This window comes from Lontra canadensis, unplaced genomic scaffold (genome assembly GCF_010015895.1).
Source record: "Lontra canadensis isolate GAN:19392208 unplaced genomic scaffold, GSC_riverotter_1.0 scaffold28, whole genome shotgun sequence".
Taxonomy (NCBI): Eukaryota; Metazoa; Chordata; class Mammalia; order Carnivora; family Mustelidae; genus Lontra; species Lontra canadensis.
In genome coordinates this window covers 4262256-4290165 of record NW_022631022.1, presented here as the reverse complement: position 1 = coordinate 4290165, position 27910 = coordinate 4262256, and the positions used below count along the sequence as shown (strand labels likewise).

The following is a 27910-nucleotide window of genomic DNA, read 5'->3' as shown; positions in this document are numbered from 1 at the left end:
CTCAGCACTTTAAAAATCAGTAATGTTTAATGAGATTATGTCTGTAAGATCCTTGGAAAATAACCATCTAGAGAAACAAAGCACTATTTATTACTACTATCTTTAGCATTATTATCTTTAAATATGCCAAGCTTTTCCTTATTTATTAACACATTCAAAATAGGAAGCTTTCAGGGGTGCCTGGCTGGCTCAATCCATAGAGCATGCATGCGACTCTTGATTTGTAAGTTCAAGCCCTATGTTGGGTGTAGAGAGGACTTAAAAAAACAAAACAAACAAACACCTCAATAGAGTGCGGATCTGGTTTAAAACACACACACACACACACACACACACACACACACACATACGCTTTCTAAAATGGAAACCAATTTTTCTTTCTCTTCAGCCTACATGCTGCCCTAATAGAGAAACTAAGTCTGTTAAGTGTTATTTTCTGCTTTTTCCTTCCTGTCCTCTTATTCCAGCTGTCTCAACTCGGAACCTTGTAGGAAGAGAGTTACACTTGAGAAAAATGTGTTTGGTTTGACATTTAAACAAGCCTCCATTTTGTGTTTCCACATTAGAATTTTTCCGCTTCCCCTCTTCCATTTCCAGCACTCTGTCTGACCTGTCTTCTTTTCAGCTCATTCATTATTGCTAGGGTTTGCCGCTTATACTAGAGGAAGAAGACAGATTTATAAACATGTGTTCCTGCCCAGCTGTTTCAAGAGTACGAGTAACATTCATCTTCAAATTGTATTGCTGCTTTCTATATACAGCTGTGCTCATCTGCCCTTATTAATGAGGTGCCTATCTCTAAGTCTTCATTGTCTAGAAATAAGTGGACTCTTTTCTATTCAAATTCGTAATGCAGTAATCAGAGGAGCCCATCACTGGGAGGAGACATCCATTTGAATTCACTTTGCTAATGGCTATAGAGAATATAGCCTAATTGCTTTCTTAAGAGGTTTGCCATTTCCCTTAAGATGTCAGGGCCCTGGAAGGGGATAGGAATTCTGTCCTTTACTTCCTTGGAATCCTGTCCTTTTCCTCCCTGCAATCCTGTATATGTCTTTCATCTAAGATGAAAATAAAGGGATATTTTAAGGAAATTATGTAAAGAATCCAGAATCCATTACAGATAACTGCACAGGCACAGATATCTTGACCACTAATAAATAATGAGGTCTTTGATAAATTACTTAACCTTTCTTGGCTCTCATTTCCTTGTTTACAGAGTAGCTATAACAATCACTCTATGACCAGGATTGTTGGAAGGACTGTGCTTTCTCTATATGGCCTGCCTTGTTCAAAAAGGTGAACAAGGCTGTGAATATTTGACAAGATAATGAGTATGAAAACAGCACATAATAGATGTGCAGTAAATGTTTGAGTTAGAATCCGTTTGGCTAAACCAAAGTTCTTTTCTGCCCTGATTTCATTAGTGAGACTTTCTGGTAGGATAATCCTCCCCAGCCCCCCCTCCCCCCCCCACCAACTCCCTTGTTTGATCTGATTTTATGATCAAGTGTCCTAAGATTCGATTTGAAAGAAAACAGGGACTAAATAAGATTTAAAGCCCTGCTCAAGAGTTCAGGGTGCAAGTACTGATGTTCTTTGGTTTTGTCTAAAGCATTCTCTTTGACTTAGAAAGGCTACCGTAGGCTAGTTACCTAATTTAACAAACCTATCATTTATTTCCATTTTAATCCTGGAGTATTGATTAAAAATCTGAGAGGCAGAGTGCCTGGGTGGCTCAGTCATTAACACTTTGCCTTCCTGCCTTCAGCTCAGGTCATGATCCCAGAGTCCTGGGATCGAGCCCCACATCAGGTTCCCTGCTCAGCGGGAAGCCTGCCTCTCCCTCTTCCACTCCCCCTGCTTGTGGTCCCTCTCTGTCTGTCTCTCTGTCAAATAAATAATAAATAATAAAAATAAAATATGTATTTTTTAAAATCTGAGAGGGGCACCTGGGTGGCTCAGTGGGTTGAAGCCTCTGCCTTCGGCTCAGGTCGTGGTCCCAGGGTCCTGGGATCGAGCCCCGCATCAGGCTCTCTGCTTAGTGGGGAGCCTGCTTCCCCCCAACCCTCTCTGCCGACTTGTGATCTCCGTCAGATAAATGAATAAAATCTTAAAAAAAAAAAAACTATTAAAAAAAATCTGAGAGGCATAGAGTTTAAGTGACTTGACCAAGGTTATACTATAAGAGAGTGAGATTTTGGACTAAGGTTTTCTAATTCCAAGTCCATTGATCTTTAGACAGTCACATTCCACATCAAAGAAGAAAATGAATATAGGTGAATTACTACAGATATGCCCTGGGAGTGCTGGGTGAAATAGTATTTTATTAGTGTATGACCAAAGACAAAGTAAAGGCTAGTTCTAGAGTTCCCAGACTTACTCTATAAATAAATTACATAGAAAATGTGCTTTGGATCTTCCAATCAAGATGATTTACTGTGTTCAAACTTTTGACACATACCCTGTGTTCCAGACACATAGCAAGAAATAAAATATATAAAGTAGAAATCAACATATTTGCCCCAAGAACAAAATAACCACCTCCATGGACCAAAAATAGGAGAGATACAAGTCACTGGGTGAAGTTGAAACTGTGGGCCTGTTGGCCTCCAGTGAATAGAGGATGGTGCCTGAGAGATGAGTTTTTGAGCAGTAACTAGATACTAAAATGCCCCCAAAAGAGACAGAACTTGAAGCCAGGGGAGATGCCATCCCCCAACCAGCCTCATGAAAGGAGACTTCCAGAAGTTAATTGAATGGGGGAGGAGGGAAGCCTAAGGAGTTGTGAAGAGGTATGTCAAGCTGCCTTCTGGTACAGTGATTAGAACTGTGATATCCTAAATTTACTCTATTGGCAGAGGCCATTTTATTAAAAGACCTGTTCAGGGAGCTCCTGGGTGGCTCAGTTGGTTAAGCATCTGACTTTAGCTCATGTCATGATCCCAGGTTCCCATATCAGGCTCCTTGCTACTCCTTGCTCCCTTTGCCCCTACCCTTGCTCATGTTCTCTCTCTCTCTCTCTGACAAATAAATAAAATCTTTAAATAAATAAATAAATAAAGATTGTGAAGGTGGGGGAGAGAAGGCAGACCATCTAGGGACCGCAAATCTTGTGGAACAACTGTGTTTTCTTTTTGCCTTGTATCCCCAACATGGAGCCAAACATTATACTTCATAATTAAAGACTGAATGTTTACCCCAATAAAAGCAGGAACAAGGCAAGGATGTCTGTTCTCACTACCCTTATCTAACATAGTGCTGGAAGTTCTAGCTAATGCAACCAGACAAGGAAAGGAAATAAAAGGCACACAGATTAGAAAGGAAGTAATACAAGTGTACTTACTTGCACGTTCCATGATTGTCTAAATAGAAAATCTCAGTGAGTATATAATAAACTCTTAGAACTAATGAGTGAGTTAACTAGGTTGTAGAATATAGGATAAATATATAAAAATAAATTCTAGGTCTGTTACATGCTAGCTATGAACAAATGGACATGGAAATTAAAAATATGGTATCATTCACAATAGCTCAAAAAAGTAAAATCCTTGGAGCACCTGGGTGGCTCAGTTGGTTAAGCATCCAACTCTCGATTTTGACTCAGTTTATGATCTCAGGATCATTGATCAAGCCCCATGTCAGGCTCTGGACTGAGTGTGGAGTATGCTTATCCCTCTCCCTCTGTTTCTTCCCCTGTTTGTGCACTGCCTAGCTCTAAAATATTTAAATAAATTTTTTTTTTTTAATGAAATCCTTAGATGTAAATCTAACAAAATAGCTGTAAGATTTGTGTGCTGAAACTATACAAAGCTGATAAAAGAAATCAAAGAAGATCTAAATGAATGAGGAGTACCTAGTAAAGATGTCAGATTTCCCCAAATTGATATTCAGGTTTAATGTTAACTCCTCTAAAAATTCTAGCAAGATATTTTGTAGCTATGGACAAGATTATTCTAAAATTTATATGGGAAGGCCAAAGGAACACAAATAGCTAATGCAGTTTTGAAAAAGAATAAAGTGGGAGGAATCAGGCCCCTGATTTCAAGACTAATTTTATAGCCACACTAATCAAGGCTGTGATATTGGCAGACGGAAAGACACAGACCAGGGGAACAAAACAGAGAACCCAGAACAGACATACAAATACACCCAGCTGATTTTGGCAGAGGTGCAAAAGCAATTCTTGGGATGAAAGATAGCCTTTTCGAACAACTGGTGCTGGAACAAGTGCACATCATGGGCCAAAACAAAGGAAAAAGATCATACACAAAAAACTAACTGTGAATGGATCAAGGACCTAAATAGAAAACATAAACCAGAAAGAAAATCTTTAGTAGGCAAAAAGTAGGGTTAGGCAAAGAGTTCTTAGACTTGACACCAAGAGCACAGTCATAAAAGGGGATATGGATAAATTATATTTCATCAAAATTAAAAATGTTTGGTTTATGTAAGAACCTGTTAAGATGTGAAAATTCAAGCTAGAGAATAGAAGAAAATGCCCAACAAAGGACTAGTATCCAGAATATATAAAGAGCTCTTAATAACTCAATAATAGAAAACAATCTAGTCAGAAAGTAGGCTAAAGACATGAACAGATATTTCACCAAAGAGGATATGCAGATGCCAAATAAGCATATAAAAGATGTTCAACATCATTAGCCATTACAGAAATGCAAATTAAAACTACAATATGAGACATTACTACACACTGTTAGAATGGCTAAAATTAAAAGTTAATGCCAAATACTGGCAAAAATGCAGTGAATCTGGAACTCTCATGCATGGCTAGTGAGAATGTATAAGAGTACAGCTACTCCAGAAAACAGTTTGGCAGTTTCTTAAAAAACTAAATATGCAACTATAATATGTTCAGTAATTGCACTCCTGGGTATTTATCTGAGAGAGAGAGAAACTCAAGTTCACTGAAAGCCTGTACACAAATGTTTATAGCAGCTTTATTCATAATAGCCCCAAACTGGAAACAACCCAGATGTCCTTCACATTCAGCAAGTAAGTGGTAAAACAAACTGATACAACCATACTAGGGAATACCACTCACCAAGCAAAAAAGACTGAACCGCTGACACAGGCAACAACTTGGATGAATCTCCAGATAGTTATATGCTGTCAGGCGGGGGTGGCAAGACAGTCCCAAAAGGTTATACGCTCTGATTCCATTTATATAACGTTGTTAAAATGACAAAATTACAGAAATGGTTAACAGATTAGTAGTTGCCAGGAATAAAGGAAGGATGAGTGTGAGAGGGAAGTGAGTGAAGCTGTAAAAGGGCAACAGAAGGTATCCTTGTGTTGAGGAACATATTTTGTATCTTGATGTGTCATTGTTAGATTCCTGGTTGGGATATGATACTATAGTTTTGCAAGTTCTTGCCATTAGGGGAAACAGTAAAAGTACAGTGGGGTTTCTGTTATCTTACAACTGTATGTGAATCTATAATTTTCTCAATGTAAAAAGTAATTTTAAAAAATTTAACCACCAGGAATTGAATGAACACCTAGTGAAATTATTGCGGGGTACAAATAAAGATTGTAACAAGTCTAGGGCGCCCTTGTGGCTCATTCGGTTAAATGTCTGACATCAGGTCAGGTCATGATCCCAGCATCCTGGGATCAAGACCCACATGGAGCTCCCTATTCAGTGGGGAGCCTGCTTCTCCCTCTGCCTGCCTCTCCCCCTGCTTGTGCTCTCTTTCTCTTCTCTCTCTGTCAAATAAATAAGATCTTAAAAAAAAAAAAAAAAAAAAAACTGAGCCAAAGAGCTAGAAATTAAATAATGTTATGTAGATATGAAAAATTAACCAGTTTAAAATTTTGTAAATGACAATCTTTGAAATATATATAATAGTAATTGAAATTTTTTTTTAATTCAATACCTTAGATAAATTCTAGGAACAAATTATAAATGGGAAAAATCAAACACAAAGAGAAAAAATACATGAGAGATCAACTTAAATAGAGAGATAATGGCTTGAGAGGCTCTAACACATATTAAATAGGAGTCCTAGGGAGATTGAAAGAATGGCAGAGAGACAGTAAATGAATATATAATAGATGATAATTTTCCTGAATTAGGTTTTAATTAGAAACTGTCTAGATAGTTTGTACATTTGAAATATACCATATGGGCGCCTGGGTGGCTCAGCGAGTTGGGCCTCTGCCTTCAGCTTGGATCATGATCTCAGTGTCCTAGGGTCGAGCCTGGCTTCGGGCTCTCTGCTTAGCATCTGCTGTCTGCTCTCTGCTCTCTGCCTGCCTCTCTGCCTACTTGTGATCTCTCTCTCTCTCTGTCAAATAAATAAAATCTTAAAAAAAAAAAAAAGAAATAGACCAGATAAATAAAGTAAATGCATTATTTTAGTTAAACATGATAGATTGAAAGTACATATTTACCTCCCAGTTTCTCCCTTTATAATTCAGTCAAATGTCAGTAAAGGAATTTTGTTTTTGAGGTATAAACTCACAGGTTTCTTTAAAAACAGATAAGACTGAGGCACCTGGGTGGCTCAGTCAGTTAAGTATCCGACTTGGGCTCCAGTCATAATCTCAGGGTCCTGGAATCAGAGCCCTCAGGGGAGCCTGCTGGAGATTTTCCCTCTCCCTCTAACCCTCCCCCCACTCGTGTGCATTCACTCATGTGCCCTCTATCTCTGTCTCTCTCTCAAATAAATAAATCTTTAAAAAAAAAAAAGAAGAAGAAGACAAGGGATGCCTGGGTAGCTCAGTTGGTTAAGCATGTGCCCTTGGCTTAAGTCATGATCTCAGTGTTTTGGGATTGAGTCCCAAATCAGACTCCTTGCTCAGTGGGAGCCTGCTTCTCCCTCTGCTCCCTCTGCCTGCCACTCCCCCTGCTTGTGCTCTCTCTCTCTCTCTGGCAAACAAGTAAATAAAATATTTTTTTAAAAATCTAAAAAAATTTTTTAAGAAACAGACAAAACTACTGCAAACAAGAATAACCAATAGAACTTTGGAAACTAGAAAGCAAACATACAAGTACTGATTTAAGAGAACTGAAAACACAAAAGTTTGTTTTTTAGTTGTTATTTCTTTGTTTTTTATCTAAGGTTGGGAGAAAGAAGGGCCAAGAAATAAGGAGTATACTTAGAATGAGCCCTAGTAATGGTGTATTATACACCTGAAACTAATATAACACAGTATGTTAATTATACTGGAATTTATTTTATTTTATTATTGAGAAAGAATGCACACATGAGAGCAGGCAGGTGGAGGGAAAGGGACAGGCAGATTCTGCCAAGCATGGAGACCGACAAGAGGCTCCATCCCACAACACGAGATTAAGACCTGAGCCAAAACCAAGGGTCAGATGCTTAACTGAATAAGCCACCTAGGCTTTGGAATTTATTTTTAAAAATTGAAAAAAATCATAAAAGAAAATACATTTACAGTACTGTACTGTTTTTTTTTAATTTATTTATTTGACAGAGAGAGAGAGATCACAAGTAGGCAGAGAGGCAGGCAGAGACAGAGAGGGAAGCAGGCTCCCCTCCGAGCAGAGAGACCGATGTAGGGCTCGATCTCAGGACCCTGAGATCATGACCTGAGCTGAAGGCAAAGGCTTAACCCAATGAGCCAACCAGGCGCCCCTGTACTGTATTTATTAAAAAAAAAAAAAAATCTGCAGGCACCTTGGTGACTCAGTCAGTTAGTCAGTTAAACATTGCATTCCTGGTTTTGTCTAACCCTTGGTTTCAGCTCAGGTCATCTGCTCAGCAGGGGGTCTGCCTAAGAGTCTTTCTGCTCCTTCCCACACTCGTAGGTGCTTGCACATACATGCTCTCTCTCAAATAAATGGATAAATCTTAAAAAAGAATAAATTCATGTATAAGGGGACCCATGCACTTTAAACCTTTATTGTTCAAGGGTCAACTATAATTAAATATCTTTAGAGAAATAACATTATTGTATCTATGAAACAACAGGATGCCTTTTTTAAATAATAGAGTAGTAAAAATGGAAATTTCAGAATATAATTTAGAACATGAAGGAAATCCCTTCGAACATAAAATACAGAAAAAGGAGTGGAAAACAGGAGTAAGAGATAAAAAAGAGGATTAATCTAGAACATCCAGCTTCTAGAGGAACAGAAATTCCAGTAAGCAAAAAGAGGGGGCAAGTAATTGATAAGGTGGGAGAAAATTAGTGGCCATATAGTAGATTTGAATAATATCATTCATTTATAGAAACCCTAAAACTATAGAGTACACACTTTAAGATACTACTTTCAGGTGTACATGGAACTTTCTTCAAGATAGATCATATTTCAGACCAGAAGTTCTCCAAATTTGAAAGGTTTGAAATCATATAGAGTATGTTCTCTGCCACAAATTGTATTAGAATCAAATTATATTGGAAATGAATAACAAAAAGATATTGGGAAAGTCCCTAGATAGTTGGAAATTTGACAACACTTTTCTAAATAACCCAGGATCAAAAAGGAAATCACCGGGGAAACTAGAAAATGTTTGGACCTGAATGATCATGAAAACATATCAAAGCTTGTGGAATGCAGCTAAAATAGGCTATGAGGGAAATTCATACATTTAAATGCTTATATTTGAAAGGAAAAAAGATCTAAAATGGGCTAGCAAACCTGTTCACAAAGGGCCAGGTAGTAAATATTTTAGGCTTTGCAGGCCACGCAGCCTCTCTGTTGCATGTGTAATTCTGCCTTGCGGCCTGAAATCAGGCATAGACAGTGCATAAATGAGTAAGTGTGGTTATGATTCCAATAAAACTTTATTCAGATCACATAACATATAATTTCACGTAACATAAAATGTTACTCTCCTTTTCATTTTTTCTACCATTAAAAATGTAAAAACTATTTATAGCTTGTTAATAATAACTTTAAAGCATCTCATGGTATAATGTTACTGACTTTGTGATAAAACATCAGAAGCATAAACCATAAAGGAGAAGCTCAATATATTTGACTTCACTAAAATGTGGAATTAACCAAAAATACTTAAGAGGATAAATAAGCCACAAAAACAAAATTAAAAAGTTGTTTTAGGGGTGCCTGGCTCAGTCAGTAGAGCATCTAACTCTTGATCTTCCGGTCATGAGTTTGAGCCCCATGTTGGTTATGGAGATTACTTAAAAAAAAAAAAAAAAAAAAGTTTTATACCAGATTGAATTTCAGATGGATCAAAGATTTAAAGATAAAAAAATCAAACTATACTGGGCGCCTGGGTGACTCAGTTGTTAAGCGTCTGCCTTTGGCTCAGGTCATGATCCCAGGGTCCTGGGATGGAGCCCCGCATCAGGCTCCCTGCTAAGTGGGAGTCTGCCTCTCCCTCTCCCACTCCCTTACTCCCTCTGCTTGTGTTCTTCTCTTGCTGTCTCTCTCTCTGTCAAGTAAATAAATAAAATCTTAAAAAAAAATCAAACTATGAAAGTACTAAAAGAAACCATAAGAAAAAACTATTAACGAAGTAATAGAATAAGGAAAGCCTTTTGAAATAGGACAAAAAACTCTAAAGCTATAAAATAAAAGACTGATAAATGTAACAACATAAAAGTCAATAATTTCAGGGCACCTGGCTGGCTCAGTCAGTACAGCATATAACTCTTGACTTCAGGGTTATGAGTTTGATCCCCACGTTGGGTATAGAGAGTACTTAAATAAACCTTCTTTAAAAAGGTAAATAGGGGTGCTTGGTTGGCTCAGTCAGTTAAGCATCTGCCTTCAGCTCAAAGGTCATGATCGGAGGAGCTGGGATTGAGCCTGCTTTGGGCTTTGTGCTCAGCAGGGAACCTGCTTCTCCCTTCTCCCTGCTCGTGCTCTCTGTCACTATATCTGTCGCTCTCAAATAAATCTTTTTTTTTTTTTTTTAAGGCAAATAATCTCTACAGAGCATTAACCACCATTAGCACATGACAAACCGGGGGAAATACCTGATTTGTACAACAGACAATAGGCTTATTTTAGTATATTAAGAGTTACAAGTAAGTAAAAGACTACATATTTCAGTAGAAAAATGAGCAAAGGATTTGAACAGACAACTCAGGAAGGAAATACATCTCATAATGTCTTAAAATGATATGATGTACAGACTCATGATAAGAAACATTAAATTAAAACTACATAAAACACTCTTTTTCTCCTATCATGTTGCCAAAGATCAATAAGTTCGAGAACACCGTGTTGCCAAAGGAAAAGGACAGCTGGTGTTCTCAAGCACTACTAATGGGTGTATAAATTAGTATATCTTCTTTGATGGCAATTTGGCAGTATTTAACAAGATCCAAATACAAGTGCTCTATGATTAACAGTTTTACTTACAGGAATTTACCTTACCGAAATACTCATATAAGTAAGATAAAACATTTGTACAAGATCATCCATTTAGCGTTATTTGTAATAGCAGAATAGTGACGCAACCTAAATGTCCATCACCAGGGGTCTGATTAAATAAATTATGGTACGCTTTGAAATCATTCAAATGCAGCCATTGAAATGAAGTAGTTCAATGTGTCCTGATATGGAATGATCCAAAATATATGTTTAGATGAAAAAAGTACAGAACATCGTATATTGCTGCCATTTGAGAAGAATGTATATTTGTTTATATTTTATATATAAATGTATATTTGTTTATAAATGTATAAAATCTCTCTTGAGAATTATGTGGATCCATGGATGTTTCTGGGTAGAGGAACTAGAAGGCTGAAGAACAGTGACAGGAGGGGCACTTCATTTATATTGCAATTTGTTTGCTAGCTTTTGAATTTAGAAGTATGACTATATTATCCATCCAAAACCATTTTTAAATAATATGAACAAGACAGAGAGTTCACTGTGATATCATTTGAGTGCAATGCTCAAAATATCCTAAATATCCATCAGTAGGAGAACTTGAAAATTGTGGTCAAATCATACATACGTGAGCACATATATGCTCAGTCGTACGTGAGCACAGTTAAAATAAGTTAAGCTTTTCATGTCAGCATAGATACATCTCAGATTTGTAATGTTAATGAGAAAGGTAAGTTACACATCAGCATGATGCTATCAATAGAAAGTTTGAGAAATAGCAAATAGCACTTTTTAACTGTGATGTTTTATTCTTTAAAAGAGAAATCTGATGTCAGTATGACACTCAATCTTATAAATCTATGGAGCTGACTAGGCAGTTCCCATAGTGAAATTTTGGCCCAATCCTGTGTGTCTCATGGGGACCCAGAGCACCACCTAAACCCTCCTACAGGAGCAGAATCCTCCTCAAATGAAAAACACTAGTCCGTGGCCAGCAGGGTTGCTCTTTTCTGTATCTGAATCTTCTTGTTTTCCAGGGATGTTGGTGGTGAATGTAACATGGAGGAACAAGACTTATGTAGGTACACTTCTTGACTGCACGCGGCATGATTGGGCACCCCCCAGGTAAGCATTTTACAGCTTTTTGGCGCATATTAGTCTTAGCCACCCTAATCCCTTATCCCTTATGCCTTCATCCTGTTAGAGCTGGATCGCTTTTAGACACCCAGCTTTTACAGAATACGATAGTGTCGGGTTGAGGGAAGGCACTCTCCTGCTCTGGCATTCAAGAAGAATAAATGAATTACATGTTGATGGGTGGGATAGGCATTGGGGAGGAGATCCTGTTTAAGCCTTTGTCTGGAATTACCTTGAGACCAAGTCCACCAAGTCTGCCTGTAGGTAAACAAACAATCATTGATCCTGCTTTTTGATGGTAGCCATCTCCAAGGAGTTTAAACTCAAGAACATTTTCATTTTTATGAACATTAGACAATGTGGGTTTCACAAGGACCCTTTCTGGTTGGCATTTCAGTAAATGGCACTTTACAGCTTGTTTGTACCCAGTTTGCCAGGATTTGGGGAACCCAGATGTTGGGGAATGATACACAGCTAACAAGCAGATAGCATCCTAGGAGCTCACCACTTAATGCAGTTCCCACGCTTTCAAAAGTTCCTTTAACAAATCATATTCATTGAAAATGATAGTTACCATCTGGACAGTTCTTCTGGAGGCAGCTGAACTGGTTTTAAGTTATTTTCTCTTCTTAATAATATCCTGTTGTGTTTGCCCTTTTGCCAAGGTTCTGCGACTCCCCCACCAGTGACTTGGAAATGCGCAATGGCCGGGGTAGAGGCAAACGCATGCGTCCCAACAGTAACACACCTGTCAATGAGACAGCCACGGCCTCTGACAGCAAAGGGACCAGCAGTAGCAGCAAAACCCGAGCAGGAGCCAATAGCAAAGGCCGTCGGGGCAGCCAAAATTCTTCAGAGCATCGCCCATCTGCCAGTAGCACCTCTGAAGATGTCAAGGCCAGCCCTTCCTCAGCTAATAAGCGGAAAAACAAACCGCTTTCAGACATGGAGCTGAATTCTAGCTCAGAGGACTCCAAAGGGAGCAAGCGCGTCCGTACGAATTCCATGGGCTCAGCCACTGGTCCCCTCCCTGGGACCAAGGTGGAACCCACTGTTCTAGACAGAAATTGTCCTTCCCCAGTCCTGATTGACTGCCCCCACCCAAACTGCAACAAAAAATATAAGCACATCAATGGACTTAAGTACCACCAAGCCCATGCCCACACAGATGATGACAGTAAGCCGGAAGCAGATGGAGACAGTGAGTACGGAGAGGAGCCCACCCTACATGCAGACCTTGGGAGCTGCAATGGTGCATCCGTCTCACAAAAAGGTTCCTTGTCCCCTGCCCGCTCAGCTACCCCCAAAGTTCGGCTCGTAGAGCCCCATAGCCCTTCTCCTTCAAGCAAATTCAGCACAAAAGGCCTCTGTAAGAAAAAGCTGAGTGGGGAAGGGGACACAGACCTCGGGGCCTTATCGAATGATGGCTCTGATGATGGACCCTCAGTAATGGATGAAACAAGCAATGATGCCTTTGATTCTTTGGAAAGGAAGTGTATGGAAAAAGAAAAATGTAAAAAACCCTCTAGTTTGAAGCCTGAAAAGATTCCTTCCAAAAGCTTAAAGTCAGCGAGGCCTATTGCCCCTGCCATCCCCCCACAGCAAATCTACACCTTCCAGACCGCCACCTTCACAGCAGCAAGCCCAGGCTCCTCCTCAGGCTTGACCACCACAGTGGTCCAAGCCATGCCCAACAGCCCCCAACTCAAACCTATTCAGCCCAAGCCCACTGTGATGGGAGAACCTTTCACAGTCAACCCTGCCTTGACTCCAGCCAAGGACAAGAAAAAGAAAGACAAAAAAAAGAAGGAGTCTTCAAAGGAACTTGAAAGTCCTCTGACCCCTGGGAAAGTGTGTCGAGCAGAAGAAGGCAAAAGCCCATTCAGGGAATCATCGGGAGATGGGATGAAGATGGAGGGGCTCCTGAATGGCTCCTCAGACCCCCACCAAAGCCGACTGGCTAGCATCAAGGCAGAAGCTGACAAGATCTACAGCTTCACAGACAATGCCCCCAGCCCTTCAATCGGAGGCAGTAGCCGCATAGATAGCACCACCCCTACCCAGCCCCTGACTCCCTTACATGTGGTGACCCAGAATGGAGCTGAAGCCAACTCAGTCAAAACCAACAGCCCTGCATACTCTGACATATCTGATGCTGGGGAGGATGGGGAGGGCAAAGTGGACAGTGTCAAATCAAAGGACCCTGAGCAGTTGGTTAAGGAGGGGGCTAAGAAGTCACTTTTCCCCCCTCAGCCGCAGAGCAAAGACTCACCGTATTACCAAGGCTTTGAGAGTTACTACTCTCCAAGTTATGCACAGTCCAGCCCCGGGGCGCTGAACCCCAACAGCCAGGCAGGAGTGGAGAGCCAGGCTCTGAAGACTAAAAAGGATGAAGAGCCTGAGAGCATAGAGGGGAAAGTGAAGAACGATACCTGTGAGGAAAAGAAACCAGAACTGAGTGGTTCCAGCCAGCAGCCTTCGGTCATCCAGCAGCGTCCCAACATGTACATGCAGTCCCTGTACTACAACCAGTACGCCTATGTGCCCCCGTATGGCTACAGCGACCAGAGTTACCACACCCACCTCCTGAGCACCAACACGGCCTACCGACAGCAGTACGAGGAGCAGCAGAAGCGGCAAAGCCTGGAGCAGCAGCAGCGGGGGCTCGACAAGAAGGCCGAGTTAGGCCTGAAGGAGCGCGAGGCCGCACTCAAGGAAGAATGGAAGCAAAAGCCATCGCTTCCACCGACTCTCACCAAGGCCCCCAGCCTGACGGACCTGGTCAAGTCGGGACCTGGGAAGGCCAAGGAGCCAGGGGCTGACCCTGCCAAGTCAGTCATCATTCCCAAGTTAGATGACTCCTCCAAACTCCCCAGCCAGGCCCCAGAAGGACTTAAAGTGAAGCTGAGTGAGGCCAGCCACCTAGGCAAGGAGGCCTCTGAGGCTAAGACAGGTGCTGAGTGTGGCCGGCAGGCAGAGGTGGATCCCATACTCTGGTACAGACAGGTAACTGTCCTGGGAGGAAACAGAGTATTTGATAGGCTTTCTCTCTTCCTCACAAATCAGGGCTCTCCTTAGGTGGGGGGGGTCAGCAGAATAGAGATTGGCAGGAGAAATCTGTAATTTAAAGGATTCTTTACTTTTGTAAATCATGTTCGTGTTTTTAAAAAGCATTTTAAGAAGTAAAAGGTGTTTTTCCCATTTGACAGGAGATGCCCAGGTAAGTTAGCTTGATCTGTCTGGGTCCCTTGCAACTTTACTAGCAGAGCCAGGACTAGAACCCAGGTTATCTCAATTCCTAGTCCACGGTTTCTTCCCGTTTGGGTCCTATGGAGTAAGTTCATGGTGATCTCTCCATTTGCTAGAGGGAGTTACCATTCAGCCTGAGTTACTCCCTGAAAGATTTTATAGTGGGGACCCTGGCTGGTTCAGTCAGTGGAGCATGCAACTCCTGATCTCAGGGTTGTAAGTTCGAGCCCCACGTTGGATGTAGAGATTACATAAAAATAAAATCTTTTAAAAAATGGTTTTTTAATAGGTAGAGTTAGAACTAAGAACTTGTTCTTACATCATGTTCTACTCATGAGACTTAGAAAGTCTTCCCATGCTTCTTGGTATCACCACTAGACCTCCCTCCTCTGAGCTGGGCAGCACTCATGACTCTCTGCCCCTAAGCTTGCTCTTAAGAAGTGAAACCACCTAAAATTCCTTGGAAAGGGAGCAGCTTCTTTTATTCAAAGACTTCTTTCCCCAGAATGCATTTTCTCCTAAAGAAGACCCACTGGTGGATTTTCCTTTTCCTTCCCCACATCTTGTTTCCTCCTGGGCAGGGAGTGAGCAGGCTTTTTAAAAAGGAGGGACCAGAGTTCATTCTAAATGAAGATCAACAGAGGCCAGGATTTTACCCTGCACTGGTGTCTAGTATTAACCTGCACTGGTGTTTCTCCTGCGACCTTGAGCTTGAAATCTCGCTCTCATCTGTACAACACTCAGTGCTCGTTCTGTGATTTTTAGGAAACAGAGCCCCGGATGTGGACGTATGTCTATCCTGCCAAGTACTCGGACATTAAGTCAGAGGATGAGCGGTGGAAAGAGGAGCGGGACCGCAAATTGAAGGAAGAAAGGAGTCGGAGTAAGGACTCTGTCTCCAAGGAGGATGGGAAGGAAAGCACAAGTAGTGACTGCAAGCTATCCACATCAGAGGAATCCCGCCTGGGGAGCAAGGAGCCCCGACCGAGTGTCCATGTGCCTGTGTCCTCCCCGCTCACCCAGCACCAGTCCTACATCCCTTACATGCACGGCTACTCCTACAGCCAGTCCTATGACCCCAACCACCCCAGCTACCGGGGCATGCCTGCTGTGATGATGCAGAACTACCCAGGTATAGCCCCCACCTTCCCACTTGGCGCTCCACTAACTGGGAAGGGAAATGAAACAGATTTCAGAGCCAGAGTTTTCTTGCATTCTTGCAGACCCCTAAGGCTGACTGTGCCTGGGACAGATGACTGCCCTGTTTTGAATCTGACATTCTGTGAGCTGGTCAGTCTAGCCCCAAGCTCCTTGAATAACCCCTGACCACAATCTGAGGGACCATGTCTCCCTCCCTTGCTCCAGCTAAAGTTTTGCCTCTGTAGTCAGTTTTCCTGGATAACTAAAGGCAGAACTCCCTACCACTGCCATCTTCCCTCAGCTGGGATTTTTTTTAAACACATGCTTTACACTTTTGCAATGGGTGAGGTATCTTGGGGAATACAAAAGAAACAGAGAAGACTAGTTCCCTCTTAAGGAGCTTACAACTTAATTGTATCAGGAGAGACACATGGAACAAATAAAATTCAAACCAGGACAATGCATGTATTCATTTAGAGGATCATGTTCAGCTGGAAGGTTGGAAGACAGTGGGAGAGGGGAAGATCTGTTTGAAATCAAGAGTGGGGGGAAGTCCAGTAGAAAACATTCAGCTTGGGAAAGATAAGCTCTTGACACTGCCATTCCTGAATTCTTGGGGAGGGACACAAAGTAGGGACACAAGTGGTTTTTAACTCGTTACAGGACAGTGCTCCTGTTCAACTGTACTCATTGCTTTCTGTTGTCCGAAGCATCATGTGGGATGCTTCTGGGGGCAGAAGAGCATTCTTTTCACTCTCCAGAGCTCCCCCCTCCTTATGAGAGAACAGCCTAGTCTTGATATCCTGGTCGAACACTGTAAGGCAGGCTCTAAATAGCACAAGTAAACTTTTCAAACAGAGATAGGAAATTGTCTCAGCCTGTGGTGTTCCTTCCTCTCTGTTATTCCATCCATCCACATAAAAATAACACCTTGGCAAGTGCCTGCTGTGGGTCAGACACTACTCAGTGACTTGTGTACACGATCTCATTTAATCTTCCCTATGGAATAGCATTAGTATCTTCCTGCTGATGGGAAAGAAACTGAAGCTCAGAAGCGTTGTTACTTTAGTTAAGGCTAACCAGCTGGTAAGTCTCTCGAGGTAGATTTGATCCCAAGGTCATCTGCTCCAAATCCTCTGACCTTTCCACTTCACCATAATTTAGCCTCTCCAAGGTGAAACTCTGAGGCTGAGGCTCTAGAGTGGTCGATTCCCCAGAAGCTGAGGCCCATGTTCGTAATATCCCTTAGCTAGTGTGCCTCTACAGCTCAGTAAAGAAAGGACACACTAATAGGTTCAGCCTGAAGACACTGTGGTTGGAACCACCTCCGCCTGTGCCTAGGAAAGCTGATGCCCTCCTAACCGCAGTCACTAAAACGAGTTTCATCTGCTTCTCAAATCTCTGACCATTTTACTTCTCCTTCCCCAGGTTCCTACCTACCTTCCAGCTACTCTTTCTCCCCATACGGCAGCAAGGTCTCAGGGGGTGAAGATGCCGACAAGGCGCGAGCCAGCCCCAGTGTCAGTTGTAAATCCAGCTCGGAGTCCAAAGCTCTGGACATCTTGCAGCAGCATGCCAGTCACTACAAGAGCAAGTCTCCCACGGTAAGCGGCGCCGGCTGCTAACAAAACCCAGATCCAGGGTCTGGAAGAAGGTGGGCAAGCAAGTTCAGGTCTTAACTACAGTGCAGCCTAGCTGACTTGGCATTGGCTTTACCAGGCATCTCCACAATTCTCAGGTGTCCTGTGTTTGTAAGGAGTCCTAATGTGGACTTGGAGCATCTTGTGTGTGTGTGTGTGTGTGTGTGTCTCACAGTAGTGCTTTTGTGTCTGCTTTTTTTCCAGATAACTGATAAAACGTCTCAGGAGAGAGATCGGGGAGGTTGTGGGGTGGTTGGGGGGGGTGGCAGCTGTAGCAGCGTCGGAGCAGCAGGTGGGGCTGAAAGGAGTGTGGACCGGCCCCGCACCTCCCCTTCTCAGCGCCTGATGTCCACACACCACCACCACCACCATCTGGGCTACTCGTTGCTCCCAGCACAGTACAACTTACCCTACGCAGCAGGTAATCTCCTTCCACTAACTCTTTCTGAGTTCGTTCCAGTAGCCTAGTAGTATTGCCCACATCAAGGGACCCCCAGCAAGAATCCTTTTCAATTTTTTCTTGTTGAGCTTCTAATCTGTCCAGATCTTAGCCCCCTGCAGGTAGTCATTAAAGCATAGGACATTTATTTCCTCTCCCGGAGCTTAGGGACTCTCAAACTCCTCTAGAAAATTGGCTTTGATATTCAGAAGAATAAGGACCAGCTATTCCATAGCCAAAGAGAAACAAGCAGCTGAAAAATAGAGCCTTGCTATATATACTGTCCGCAGCCACTATATCTGGCCAAGTACCAGATTTTTTTCTTCTGTCAGCACCCCAAAACTCAGGGAAGCCAGGAATTTAAGGAGAAACTCCTGTTATCCACACCAAGCTGAGAAAGAAAAAGTGTTTAATCGGAGGGTTCTGGGAGTGTTACACTAAACATGTCCTCCTTCTCACTCAGGGCTTTCTTCTACAGCCATTGTTGCCAGCCAGCAAGGCTCAACTCCCTCACTCTACCCACCCCCTCGGAGGTGAGAACGGTAAGTCACTTTTTAATTTGGGACAACACGTAGAGCAGGAAGAGTTGATACCCGGATCACGGAACCCTTATGGAGACTAGGTGTGGGGGTCAGTGGTCTGGAAATGGTGGAACCTTGGCCAAGCCTCTTGTAGGGGTCTCCCAGTCTCTGGTTAAGCCGAGTACATCCAACAAGAGCTGCCCAACACCAGTGTCCCCAAAGGGCCAGGACTGGCCTCCCCTGCAGTTCGTTTTGTCGGAGCGCCACCTGGTGGTTATTATACCAGCAGGCTGAGTGCCTGGTTACCTGTCCATGTTTCCCTTACAGAACACCAAGTGCCCGGATAAAGTCAGCTTCACGGGCCCGGACTGGCTCACCCAAGGAGGTGCCGGAGGTGCCATTCAGACATCAGTTAAATGGTGTTGATCATCCTGTTTGCCGTTCCTACCATGACCGAAGGCAGACCCTTGGCTATCTCACCTCCACCAGATCCCCGGACTCCCCGACCCTCCCTCTTCCTCAGGAGCTGGAGAGCTGGTACTTAGCAAAAATATTTATTCTCTCGGCCACGGTCGTGACTATTGTGGCCCATGTGGAGATGAAGGCACGGGTAGGAACCAGGGGAACATGGCCTCAGCCCAGAGAAGTCACTGCTCTGTTCCCCTAAGACCCTGGTCAGCTGCTGGAGCAGTGCCAACACCCTCACTCTCACCCCCAGGGAGGGACTCCCGAGCACTGGGTAAGGTCTGAAGACAGCACAGCGGCCATACCCCTCTCACCGTCATTACCACAATCACCAGATTCCTGCATCTCCCCAGCAGTTTGGGCCCTGGGAACTGGCAGCATGTGGAGGAATTAGAATCTCAGGAAAGAAATTGGGGGCTGTTTTCTCTGTACTTGTGAAAACAAGGTCTTCAAACACGAAGACTTCTGCCCTCTCACGTGAGCACATATAAATGCTCAGAGCCTAGCCTGGAAAGGAAGACCAAGGCGTTTGCCCCACCGTGGCCTTGGGCTGCCCGTCAGGCAGAGGGCCGGGGTCCCAACACCAGCACAGGGCTCCCCAGGCATACTGGGAGTAAGCTGGAGCTGGAGCATGAATGGAGTCTGTGAAACAGAACCTGCATCCCCACGAAGTCCTGCTGCTTCCTAGCCCCCAGCTCCTTGCCCTTGTCTCTCTTTCCTCCTGACCCCTTGGTGCCTTTCCCAGGGGGGTCCCCATGCTGATCGCTCCTTTTCTTTTCCAATGCTTGGCTCTTAAGACTCAGGCAGGTAAAATAGTATTCCCCCCAGCATGGGGAGCTTTGGAGTCTGCCAGGTCAGCTTAGGGCAAGGCCCAGGAGGCAGGCCCTGGGGGCGCCCAGCGGTTCTTAGCGATGTCCTGTCCATTCAGCCACCTGAGTATCCTCATTTAGGGCCCCAAATACATACAGCCCGATTGCTCTGTATACAAGTACCCGACTTTGATATAGCTCCGTCTATAACCCCACGTGTGCCCATGTAAGCTGTTCCTTCATAACACATGTTTTTGTTTTAGGGGCCACTGGCCGTGGGAGGGTAGGTGTTCCTTACACCCTGGGGTAACACATCCAAGCCATTACTCCTCAGAACCACAGAGTGTTCCGAGTGGAGCTGTGCTGTGAGGCAGCAGACATTTCTCTGCTCCCCTCGGAAGTGCAGTCTTCCAGTCCGGCTTTATGCTCTCTGCCCTGGGAAAGGGACGAGGATGTGGCAGCTGTAGTGGAGTCACTTCTTCCCCAGCCTAGGGGAAGCTTTAGCTCCTATTTTGCTTTTGAGGTATCATCCCTTTGTTCCCCCTGGCTATCTTGCCTTGACCTTCTGGATTGAGAAAGACTGACACACACCAGCCTAGGCTTGAGAGGGGTATTTGTGACCAGAGTGCCAAAGCGACCCTTTAAGAGCAAGGACTTGGCTCTGACTCCATTTGGGGCAGGGAGGTAGAGGACAGTAAGCACAATGCCCGGCAGAGGCTGCTTGCCAAGAACCCCAGAGCCCTACTCTGAATGGCCTGGGGTCATTTGCTTAAGAGGAGCCCCTCTGACCTATAGACATTTCCTCTGGGTTTTCATGTCATTGTTTTTATTCAGGTTGGGTTCTGAGCCCTCTCCCAAAACCCACTGCTTTAGACCACTTAGCAGGCCCCTAAGCAGCCTCCCTCGCCCCCATCATTCCCTCTGCCTCCTGCTCACCCGGAGGGCAGTGCTCCGGGCACTGGGGCACTGACTTCCCTTTTATCCATGGAAGTAGTTTCTTTGGACGCCTTCACCCCACCTAACCTGAGTCACCTCCACCAGGAGGATGACTCTGAATTTCAGCCTGATGCTGTCCTGCCAGGCTCCTGTGGGGTGGAGCCAAGTGCCCATCTCTGTTCCTGTTTGTTCTTAAATATTGTGTGTTTTGTATCTGTGGCGCTGGCTTACAGCGTGCTCTGTACATATTGTAAAGAAACTGTTGGGATTAATTTTCTTTCCCGTTGGGCAGGCCTGGTCCCACATTCCTGCCCTTTCCACTTTGTTCTATAACAGAGAAGAGGAACTTCTGTATTAGCAGGGCAGTCTTGGGTTCTGCAGAAGGGGACAGCTTTTTCTTTTCCTTAGAAAACACTTTGGCTCTCTGATCCTTGTATCAAGCCTCCGGAGAAGAGTAGGAGCTGAGCTGCCCAGAAGAGCCGGAGGGAGCAACAATGGCAGAATAGCACTGCCTTTTCCCCAGGCCCCTTTCCGCACCAGGTCCAGGCTTCCCTCCCTGAAACAACCCGAAGCAGCAGCAGAGGAAACAGACCCTTGACCAGTGCTGGGGAGGGACCTGCTGTCTACCTCCAGCCGCTCTGTATGGGGAGGCGGCCCGAGGGTGGGGGTACCTGTGACCTGTTCAGAGATGAGACCCTCAGCAAGGATCCCCTGACCCCGCCCCATGAGCAAAGGCTGGCAAAGTGTGCTGTTAAGGGCCATGACACCCAGACCAAGGCTCACTGTGAGCCACCCCTGCCCAGGCCTTTTCCGAGACCTCGTTTGTCAGGGCTCCACCTGAGAAGCTAGAAAGCAGGAGCCTCACCCCCAGCTGGGACAGTCACGGCTTGGAGAGCTGCTCTTCAGGGCTCACATCTCCTTCCTCATTTAAGGTGTGCGGTTTCCTTCATCTCCCTTCCCTGCCTGTACATGTATGTATACATGTAGGAAGCTCCCTTCTCTTACCTCATCCCTTCCACACGTCTCCAGGTCAAAAGACCACATGCGGAAGGGTTAAGAGGGCACCCCATGAAATGATGGTGATTCTTGAATCTTCTCTCCAGGCTCCAAGGCGAGGGTGAGAGGATGTGGCTTGGGGGTTGGGAGGGTAAGACTGTAGAAGGGCTAGAGTTACTGTACGCGGGCTTCGAGGTCACCCATGTCGCTTATTATATTGTGTACTCTGTCACCATCCCAGTGTCTACTCTCCTGCCCCTGTGATTCAACTGGGCAGCTAGTTGGCCCCATAATTCTGGGCCTTTGTCATTTGTTTTACTACTAGGGCATCCCAGGAAGCTTTCCGATGATCCTCTGCCATGGGCCCCTCCTGGGATCAAGCCCCTCCCAGGCCCCGCCCCAGCCCCTCTTGCCCCAGCCCACCCGCTTGCCTTGGTGCTCAGCCCCCCCAATTGGGAGCAGGTTGGGGCGAGCTGGAGGCCCGGGCTGGAGGGGCAGTGTTGCTGTTCATAGCTTTTGTTCCATTGGCGTTGCTCTGTTGGATTTAATTTCAGTCTTCCTGATTCTTCCCTTCTGTAAAGTGTACATTACCAAGTTCCTTGTTTTTTATATATATATATATATAAATATATATATATACAAACTGTACTCTTTTTGCCTTTGTACATTCAGGCAAGAAGAGAAAATAAATCTTTTTAAGAGACAATCACAAATCTGTGAGGGCTGCTGGTTATTTCTCCTGGAGTTTGCTGCTGAGCTGCTTCCTCCTTCCTCCCCACTCTTCTGTTTTCCCTCAGCTTTCCTGATCTTCCTGGTTCTGCTCCATATGCATCCTCAGCTCCACCTTCCCTGGCTGATGGCAAAGTGTTGAATCCAGTGCCCAGACTACCTGCCCTGCAGCCCTCTCTTGCCCAGCAGTGTTTTCCGGCTCGGCCACTGGCTTAGCCAGGGGCTTTGCTCCTCTGCCCTGGTCTCTCCTGTCTTCCCCCTTCGATCCCATTCACCAAAGTGGCTTCGGACCCCTCGGTACCCTGGGCCCTGGCTCCCGAAGGCCCGGTCTTTGGACACTCACTTGTGAAACTATGCAGCTAGGAGCTCTCCGCTTAAGAGTTTGCACTACTTAAACCTGCCTGGGGGTAAGAACAGGTGGTTTTTAGAAGCAAGCAAGCAGCTGCCCCCTAACATTCCCCCTGCCGATTCCAGCCTCCAGCGTGCTCTGATCCAGAGCCCAGAGAATCATTCCTGGCTGGTAGACTCCCGTGGCTACCCTGTCAGAACAAGGGCTAAGGGTTTAGGAGTCCAGAGCATTTGATCAGAATTTTAAAGGGTAGCACATTCTGACACACAGCCCAACCAAACCATGGTTCTGTCTCTTTAACTTTCTCTTTTTCCTCTGATCTTTTCCCCCTTTTTTCCCCTTTCTCTACTTCCTTTTCTTAATTGGCTTTGGAATTGAAGTATATTTTTAAATTATTTGTTGTATTTATTAAATAAAGTTTTTAATGTCCCTGTTCTTAAATTTAGACTTAGTTGCCTTTCACATACCCTCCTTATCCATCAACCCCTCAAAATATACCAAGTTACCTTTTTAATTGGAGTGCAACTTTTGGGTACCAGATTTCTTCCTGCTGGTGGTCTTACCTGGCAAAATTTCTTTTTTCCAAAGGGAAATCTTTTTTTTTTTAAGATTTTATTTATCCATTTGACAGAGATCACAAGTAGGGAGAGAGGCGGGCAAAGCAGGCTCCCCGCTGAGCAGAGAGAGTGACGCGGGGCTCGATCCCAGGACCCTGAGATCATGACCCGAGCTGAAGGCAGAAGCTTAACCCACTGAGCCACCCAGGCGCCCCTCCAAAGGGAAATTTTTTTTTTTTTGGACAGAGATAGAGACTGCCAGAGAGGTAACACAAGCACAGGGAATGGGAGAGGGAGAAACAGGCTTCCCGCTTAGCAGGGAGCCCTATGTGGGGCTGGAGCCCTATGTGGGGCTCGATCCCAGGACGCTGGGATCATGACCCGAGCGGAAGGCAGACGCTTAACGACTGAGCCAAAGGGAAATCTTAACGGAGCACCTGGTTTTCCAATTCTGCCCTTCTACCTCTAGTTGTATTGAAGGGAATCTACCAGCAGATGGCAGCAGAAACTCAGGCATGTTTCCTGTCCCCTCTGCTTATTTGAATGAAGGACTAATAAAGGGCTGCCTTTTGTCTTGGTTCTTTATCCCAGTCTTGTAGATTCTCTGGGCTTGATTTTACCATGATCCTATACGGTCTACATTAACTTGGCCATTGTCCACGTTCACATGGACCTCTACTGTAGGTGTCTCACAGTAGTAACCGTTTTCCAGTCCCTGCCTTTATGCTGCCCGTAGGGATTATCTCCTCAGAAAAGGGTATCTTTGAGTCCTTCCTGTTCCAGCTGAATGTCTAGGTCCAGACCTTCTGATATTGTGGAAGGTGGAGGTATTACACTCACTTTTAGTAACATAGCCCAGTGTGAAAACACAAGTAAGCTCCACACAGGATACTGTGAAAATGGACTAAAGACTCAGAAAAACTAAGGACAGCCACAGCTCAACCGTGGATCATTCCAAAGCTGTAGAAGAAGAACCTACCCAGCACTTGGGAAAACAGAAGCAAAAGGGAAAAAATGCCACCGTAAGCACCTAAGAAACTAAAAAGAATTTAAGGGGCATCTGGCTAACCCAAGCATGACCCAACATGCAGTTCTTGATCTCAGGGTTTTGAGTTCAAACCCCATGCTGGGTGTGGAGCCTAGTCTAAAAAAAAAAATAATCCTAGCTCCCTACAGGGCCACTGGAAGCTTATCAGTCAGCCTGGTGGTACAAGGGGAATGGCAGCCACACTGTCCTAGGGAAGGTGTGTGCTGTTTCCTTCAAACCCCTCCAGGAATAAGAGTGTCAGGCAGCTCCGTTTCAGGACCCAGCCTCTGCACTAAAGGAAACACTGCGAACAGCTTGGATCCTGGGGACAGCCTCTATTTTGGACGAAGCTGATGTGTACACACCGCTCTAGGGGTTACTGGCAGTTTGTCCCAGACTCCTAGCAACCATATTTTGCAGTGTAATGTGGCCCCAGAGGCTTCAGCCGGTTTGTCTGTCCTGACGCACCGCAGCTTTTGTCCTGAGAAGTGCGTATCACACCCTGCTACCTTAGGCTCTAGACTCAAAAGAAGAGTGGTAGAAAGCCAGTCCTGGTACAGGAATGAAAAACAGACCAACCACAACTTTAAATCCGTTTATTGACACAGTAACACAACACACTTGCCTCCCTGACACCCCCACCCCCCTCTCACCCAATCTAGATCTCTTCCCCTTCCAACCCCCTTAGAACAAGCTGTTCAGTGAAAACAGAAAAGGGCAGGCCACTTCTACACCCTCATTCCCACCCCTAAGCCTTATGGGGCAGGGGCTCAGGCCCTACTTGGAACCTGTTGAGAGAGAGGAGGGGCAGTCGGCAGTCAGCACTATACTCAGCCAGGCAGAGGCATCCAGTCCCTAAGAACAGATTCCCACACGACCCCCAGGCCCTGAGTTGCTATTCCTCTTCCTCTCTGCTCTTTGTGACCCTGGGAAGGAGACACCCTGGGGCCTGGGCCTGCAGCCAGGAACAAGAGCTGGCTGTGATTTGAAAACTGGGAGTTTGGCTAGTGTTTTTAAGGCCCAGGCACCCCAAAGAAAGCCCTGGTGGTGGGAGTGAACTTCAGTGCCCCCATTTAAAATGCGCTGATAACATGAAACAGATTAAGCCAGCTTAACCAAATGCCAGAAAAACACTAAGCTGTAAAGAAGGAGGGATCAGACCTGGTTTCTCCAGGCCAGACACAAATGCACACAGAGGAGCCCAGGTGGAGTGTCGAAAAACAAGGACACCGTCCAGGGGCCAAAAAGCCTATACTCAGGAGTGTCTGGGTTGAGAGGAAGCAAGGAAAGAAAATACACAAGTCTTAAAAAACAAAAAAGAAAGCCCAACAGCAGGGGAACCTAAGCCTGACAGTGCTGCCCACCAGCCCTCCAGGCCCTGCCCCTAGACCCAGACAGTCCCTCCCCCTCTAGGCAATGTCCTCCCCTAGGCTAGATAGAGCACATCACACAGCGCAGTTTAAAAAGCTTCTAATGCCAGTTCATAAACATCTTCATTTACTATTGGTGATTACATGTGAATAATATGTTTATACTGTTCTTTATGGAAAACAATTTCAACGAGTCAACTCCGAGAACACAATAGGCAACCCTCACCCTGAGCCCCTCAGCGTCCTTCCCTAGATAGCAAGGAGCCCCCTCCTCTGTCCCAGGGCTGCCCAACTTCCCCTCTTTCCCCACTGTGGCTCTTGGGCAAAGCATCCTCTATGACCATTAGTCCTCATCAGACAAGTTATGGTCCAGGGGGTAAACCATGAACATCACATCTGGCCGAGAGGGAACACAGGGATGGCCTGGACGCACAATCTCAAAGCCCAAGAAGCTGAAGGTCTTCAGGAGTGGAGCTGCAGAGAGTGTAAAAAGGATTCTGATAAGAAACACAAGGGCAGGTTCAAATCAAGGGAAAACAAAAAATAAAGATTGAATAAGTAAGTACTACACCTTTACTAAAGACCCTTCAGGCACTCCCACCCCTATGACTTCCCAGGGTTTATATGGCAAACTCAAGAGCCCTACTTCACTGAATAGGGGGCTCCTTTTCCCCTCACTACTTCCCCACTGTCTGGGCAGTAGGTTTCAGGCTACTTTGATTCCTCACCTCTGTCTTCCCGGCCCTTCCTGAAGCAGATGAAGACGTAGTTCACTTTCATCTTCTCTTCAGCAAACTCTAGCAGTGCTAACAATCTGCCAGAAGCAAAGAAAACCACTCAGGCCCATTACCACCTCTCTAGACTTCCCTCCCACCCTCCGTCAAAAAAGCCTTCTCTGAGGCTTACAGCCAGCAGTATTAATAGGGAACCTCCAGGGAGAAGCTTCCCATTTCAAGAGCTCTGAGTTCAGAAAAAAGCCACGATCCCAAAGAAAAATGTTACTGAGCTCTCTCTTCCTGGAATAAGGGTTCTTCATCTGAAATTAATATGAACCAGCTCCACTAATGCAGTTCACAACATCATATGGGGCCTGAGAAGAGAACGTGGTTCTTCAGGGGTCTTCCAAAATTGCCCAGTTTGATGACCACAGCCACTGGCACAGACTCTGGGCCCGGACACTGCCTTAAAGGATTTCCTCAGAAGGGGCAACTCAAGAGAACTCTGCTGCCTTGAAGGGCCTTGCCCAATCCAATGAAATCCCACTGTAGCTCAGAGCTTCCTGCCCTTCTGAACCGCATCATTGTATGGCAGCTCAAGGGGAATTTAATGTCTGCTGAGAAGAGTGAACCATGGCTTGACTAAATGACAAGGATTTGGTTAATGTGATATGATCTCCTTTAATTATAACCTATGGCAGGCCTGTTTTACTGGCTAAAAACAAACGGTCACAAATTGGTATCTGCTTGGGAAACCTAGAGCTAGGGAAGAAGGCAGACACTGTTCATCTGTTGGCCCCAACAAGCATATGCCCTTCTCTGGAATGGGCCCTCCTTCCCCTTCCCCAGCACCTGCTCCTTACCCTTCTTTGCTCCCATCAGCTAATAATCCATCTGGGATTTCTACAAACAGGCTCTGGCTGGACAGGACTGCATCCCAGGAAGAGACTTTCACCTCGGTGACCTCATACTGGAAGTGGACAATGTGAGGTTTTCCATCATTCACAGGGAGGTCCTGGGTCACAGTGAGCTTCTCGTCCTGGGAAGAGATCAGGTCAGAGGACCAGGTCACTACTACTCTGGCCACATCACAGGCTCCCTAACCTAGGTGATCCTGGGAGTCCTCTGGGGCCAGTCTCAGGGCAGTATGGGACAAAGGACACACTGAAAATGTAGAGCCGCATGCTGGCTAAATGAAGCCATCCGTCACTCATCAGGCACAAAGACAAGCTGATGATAACTACAAGTCAGCATGATGGGAAGGGAAATATTTACCAAGTGTCCACTAGATGCCAAGTACTGAGCAAGGTACTTTCCCACTTTTCAGTCACCACCAGAAGCATCTGAGGTAGTTACTAATACCCCCATTTTAAGTCTGAGGCAGTAGGGGCCCAGAACAATTAAGCAACTGTCCAAAGGCTCTGTAGTTAGTAAATGGCAGAGCTGAGATTCAAACCAGGTCTCCCTGACTCTAAAACCATGTGTGTCCCCCAACACCAAATTCTTTCCCTTCTCTCTCTGAGAGAGCAG

At 45.0% G+C, this 27910-nt stretch overlaps 2 protein-coding genes across 3 annotated transcripts in view; one reads left to right on the top strand and one right to left on the bottom strand.

Moving 5' to 3' along the window:
• The window catches only part of ZNF609 (zinc finger protein 609), a 219238-nt gene extending 200248 nt beyond the window's left edge, over positions 1–18990 (top strand). Inside the window, exons 4-10 of one of the 2 annotated variants that reach the window (XM_032864721.1) lie at positions 11338–11425; positions 12103–14443; positions 15452–15818; positions 17255–17430; positions 17671–17887; positions 18384–18447; positions 18754–18990. In XM_032864721.1, the coding sequence (XP_032720612.1) occupies positions 11338–11425; positions 12103–14443; positions 15452–15818; positions 17255–17430; positions 17671–17887; positions 18384–18442 (3248 nt within the window). In that variant the 3' untranslated portion in view covers positions 18443–18447; positions 18754–18990. Of the gene's footprint in view, positions 1–11337; positions 11426–12102; positions 14444–15451; positions 15819–17254; positions 17431–17670; positions 17888–18368; positions 18448–18753 lie in introns of both variants that reach the window. The other variant, XM_032864720.1, reaches the window with a different exon arrangement.
• A 5883-nt stretch (positions 18991–24873) lies between these two features.
• Positions 24874–27910, bottom strand: part of LOC116871883 — a 68419-nt gene continuing 65382 nt past the window's right edge. The window contains 3 exon segments of the mRNA XM_032864722.1: positions 24874–26138; positions 26393–26478; positions 27244–27419. Of these exon segments, the coding sequence (XP_032720613.1) occupies positions 26008–26138; positions 26393–26478; positions 27244–27419 (393 nt within the window). The 3' untranslated portion in view covers positions 24874–26007.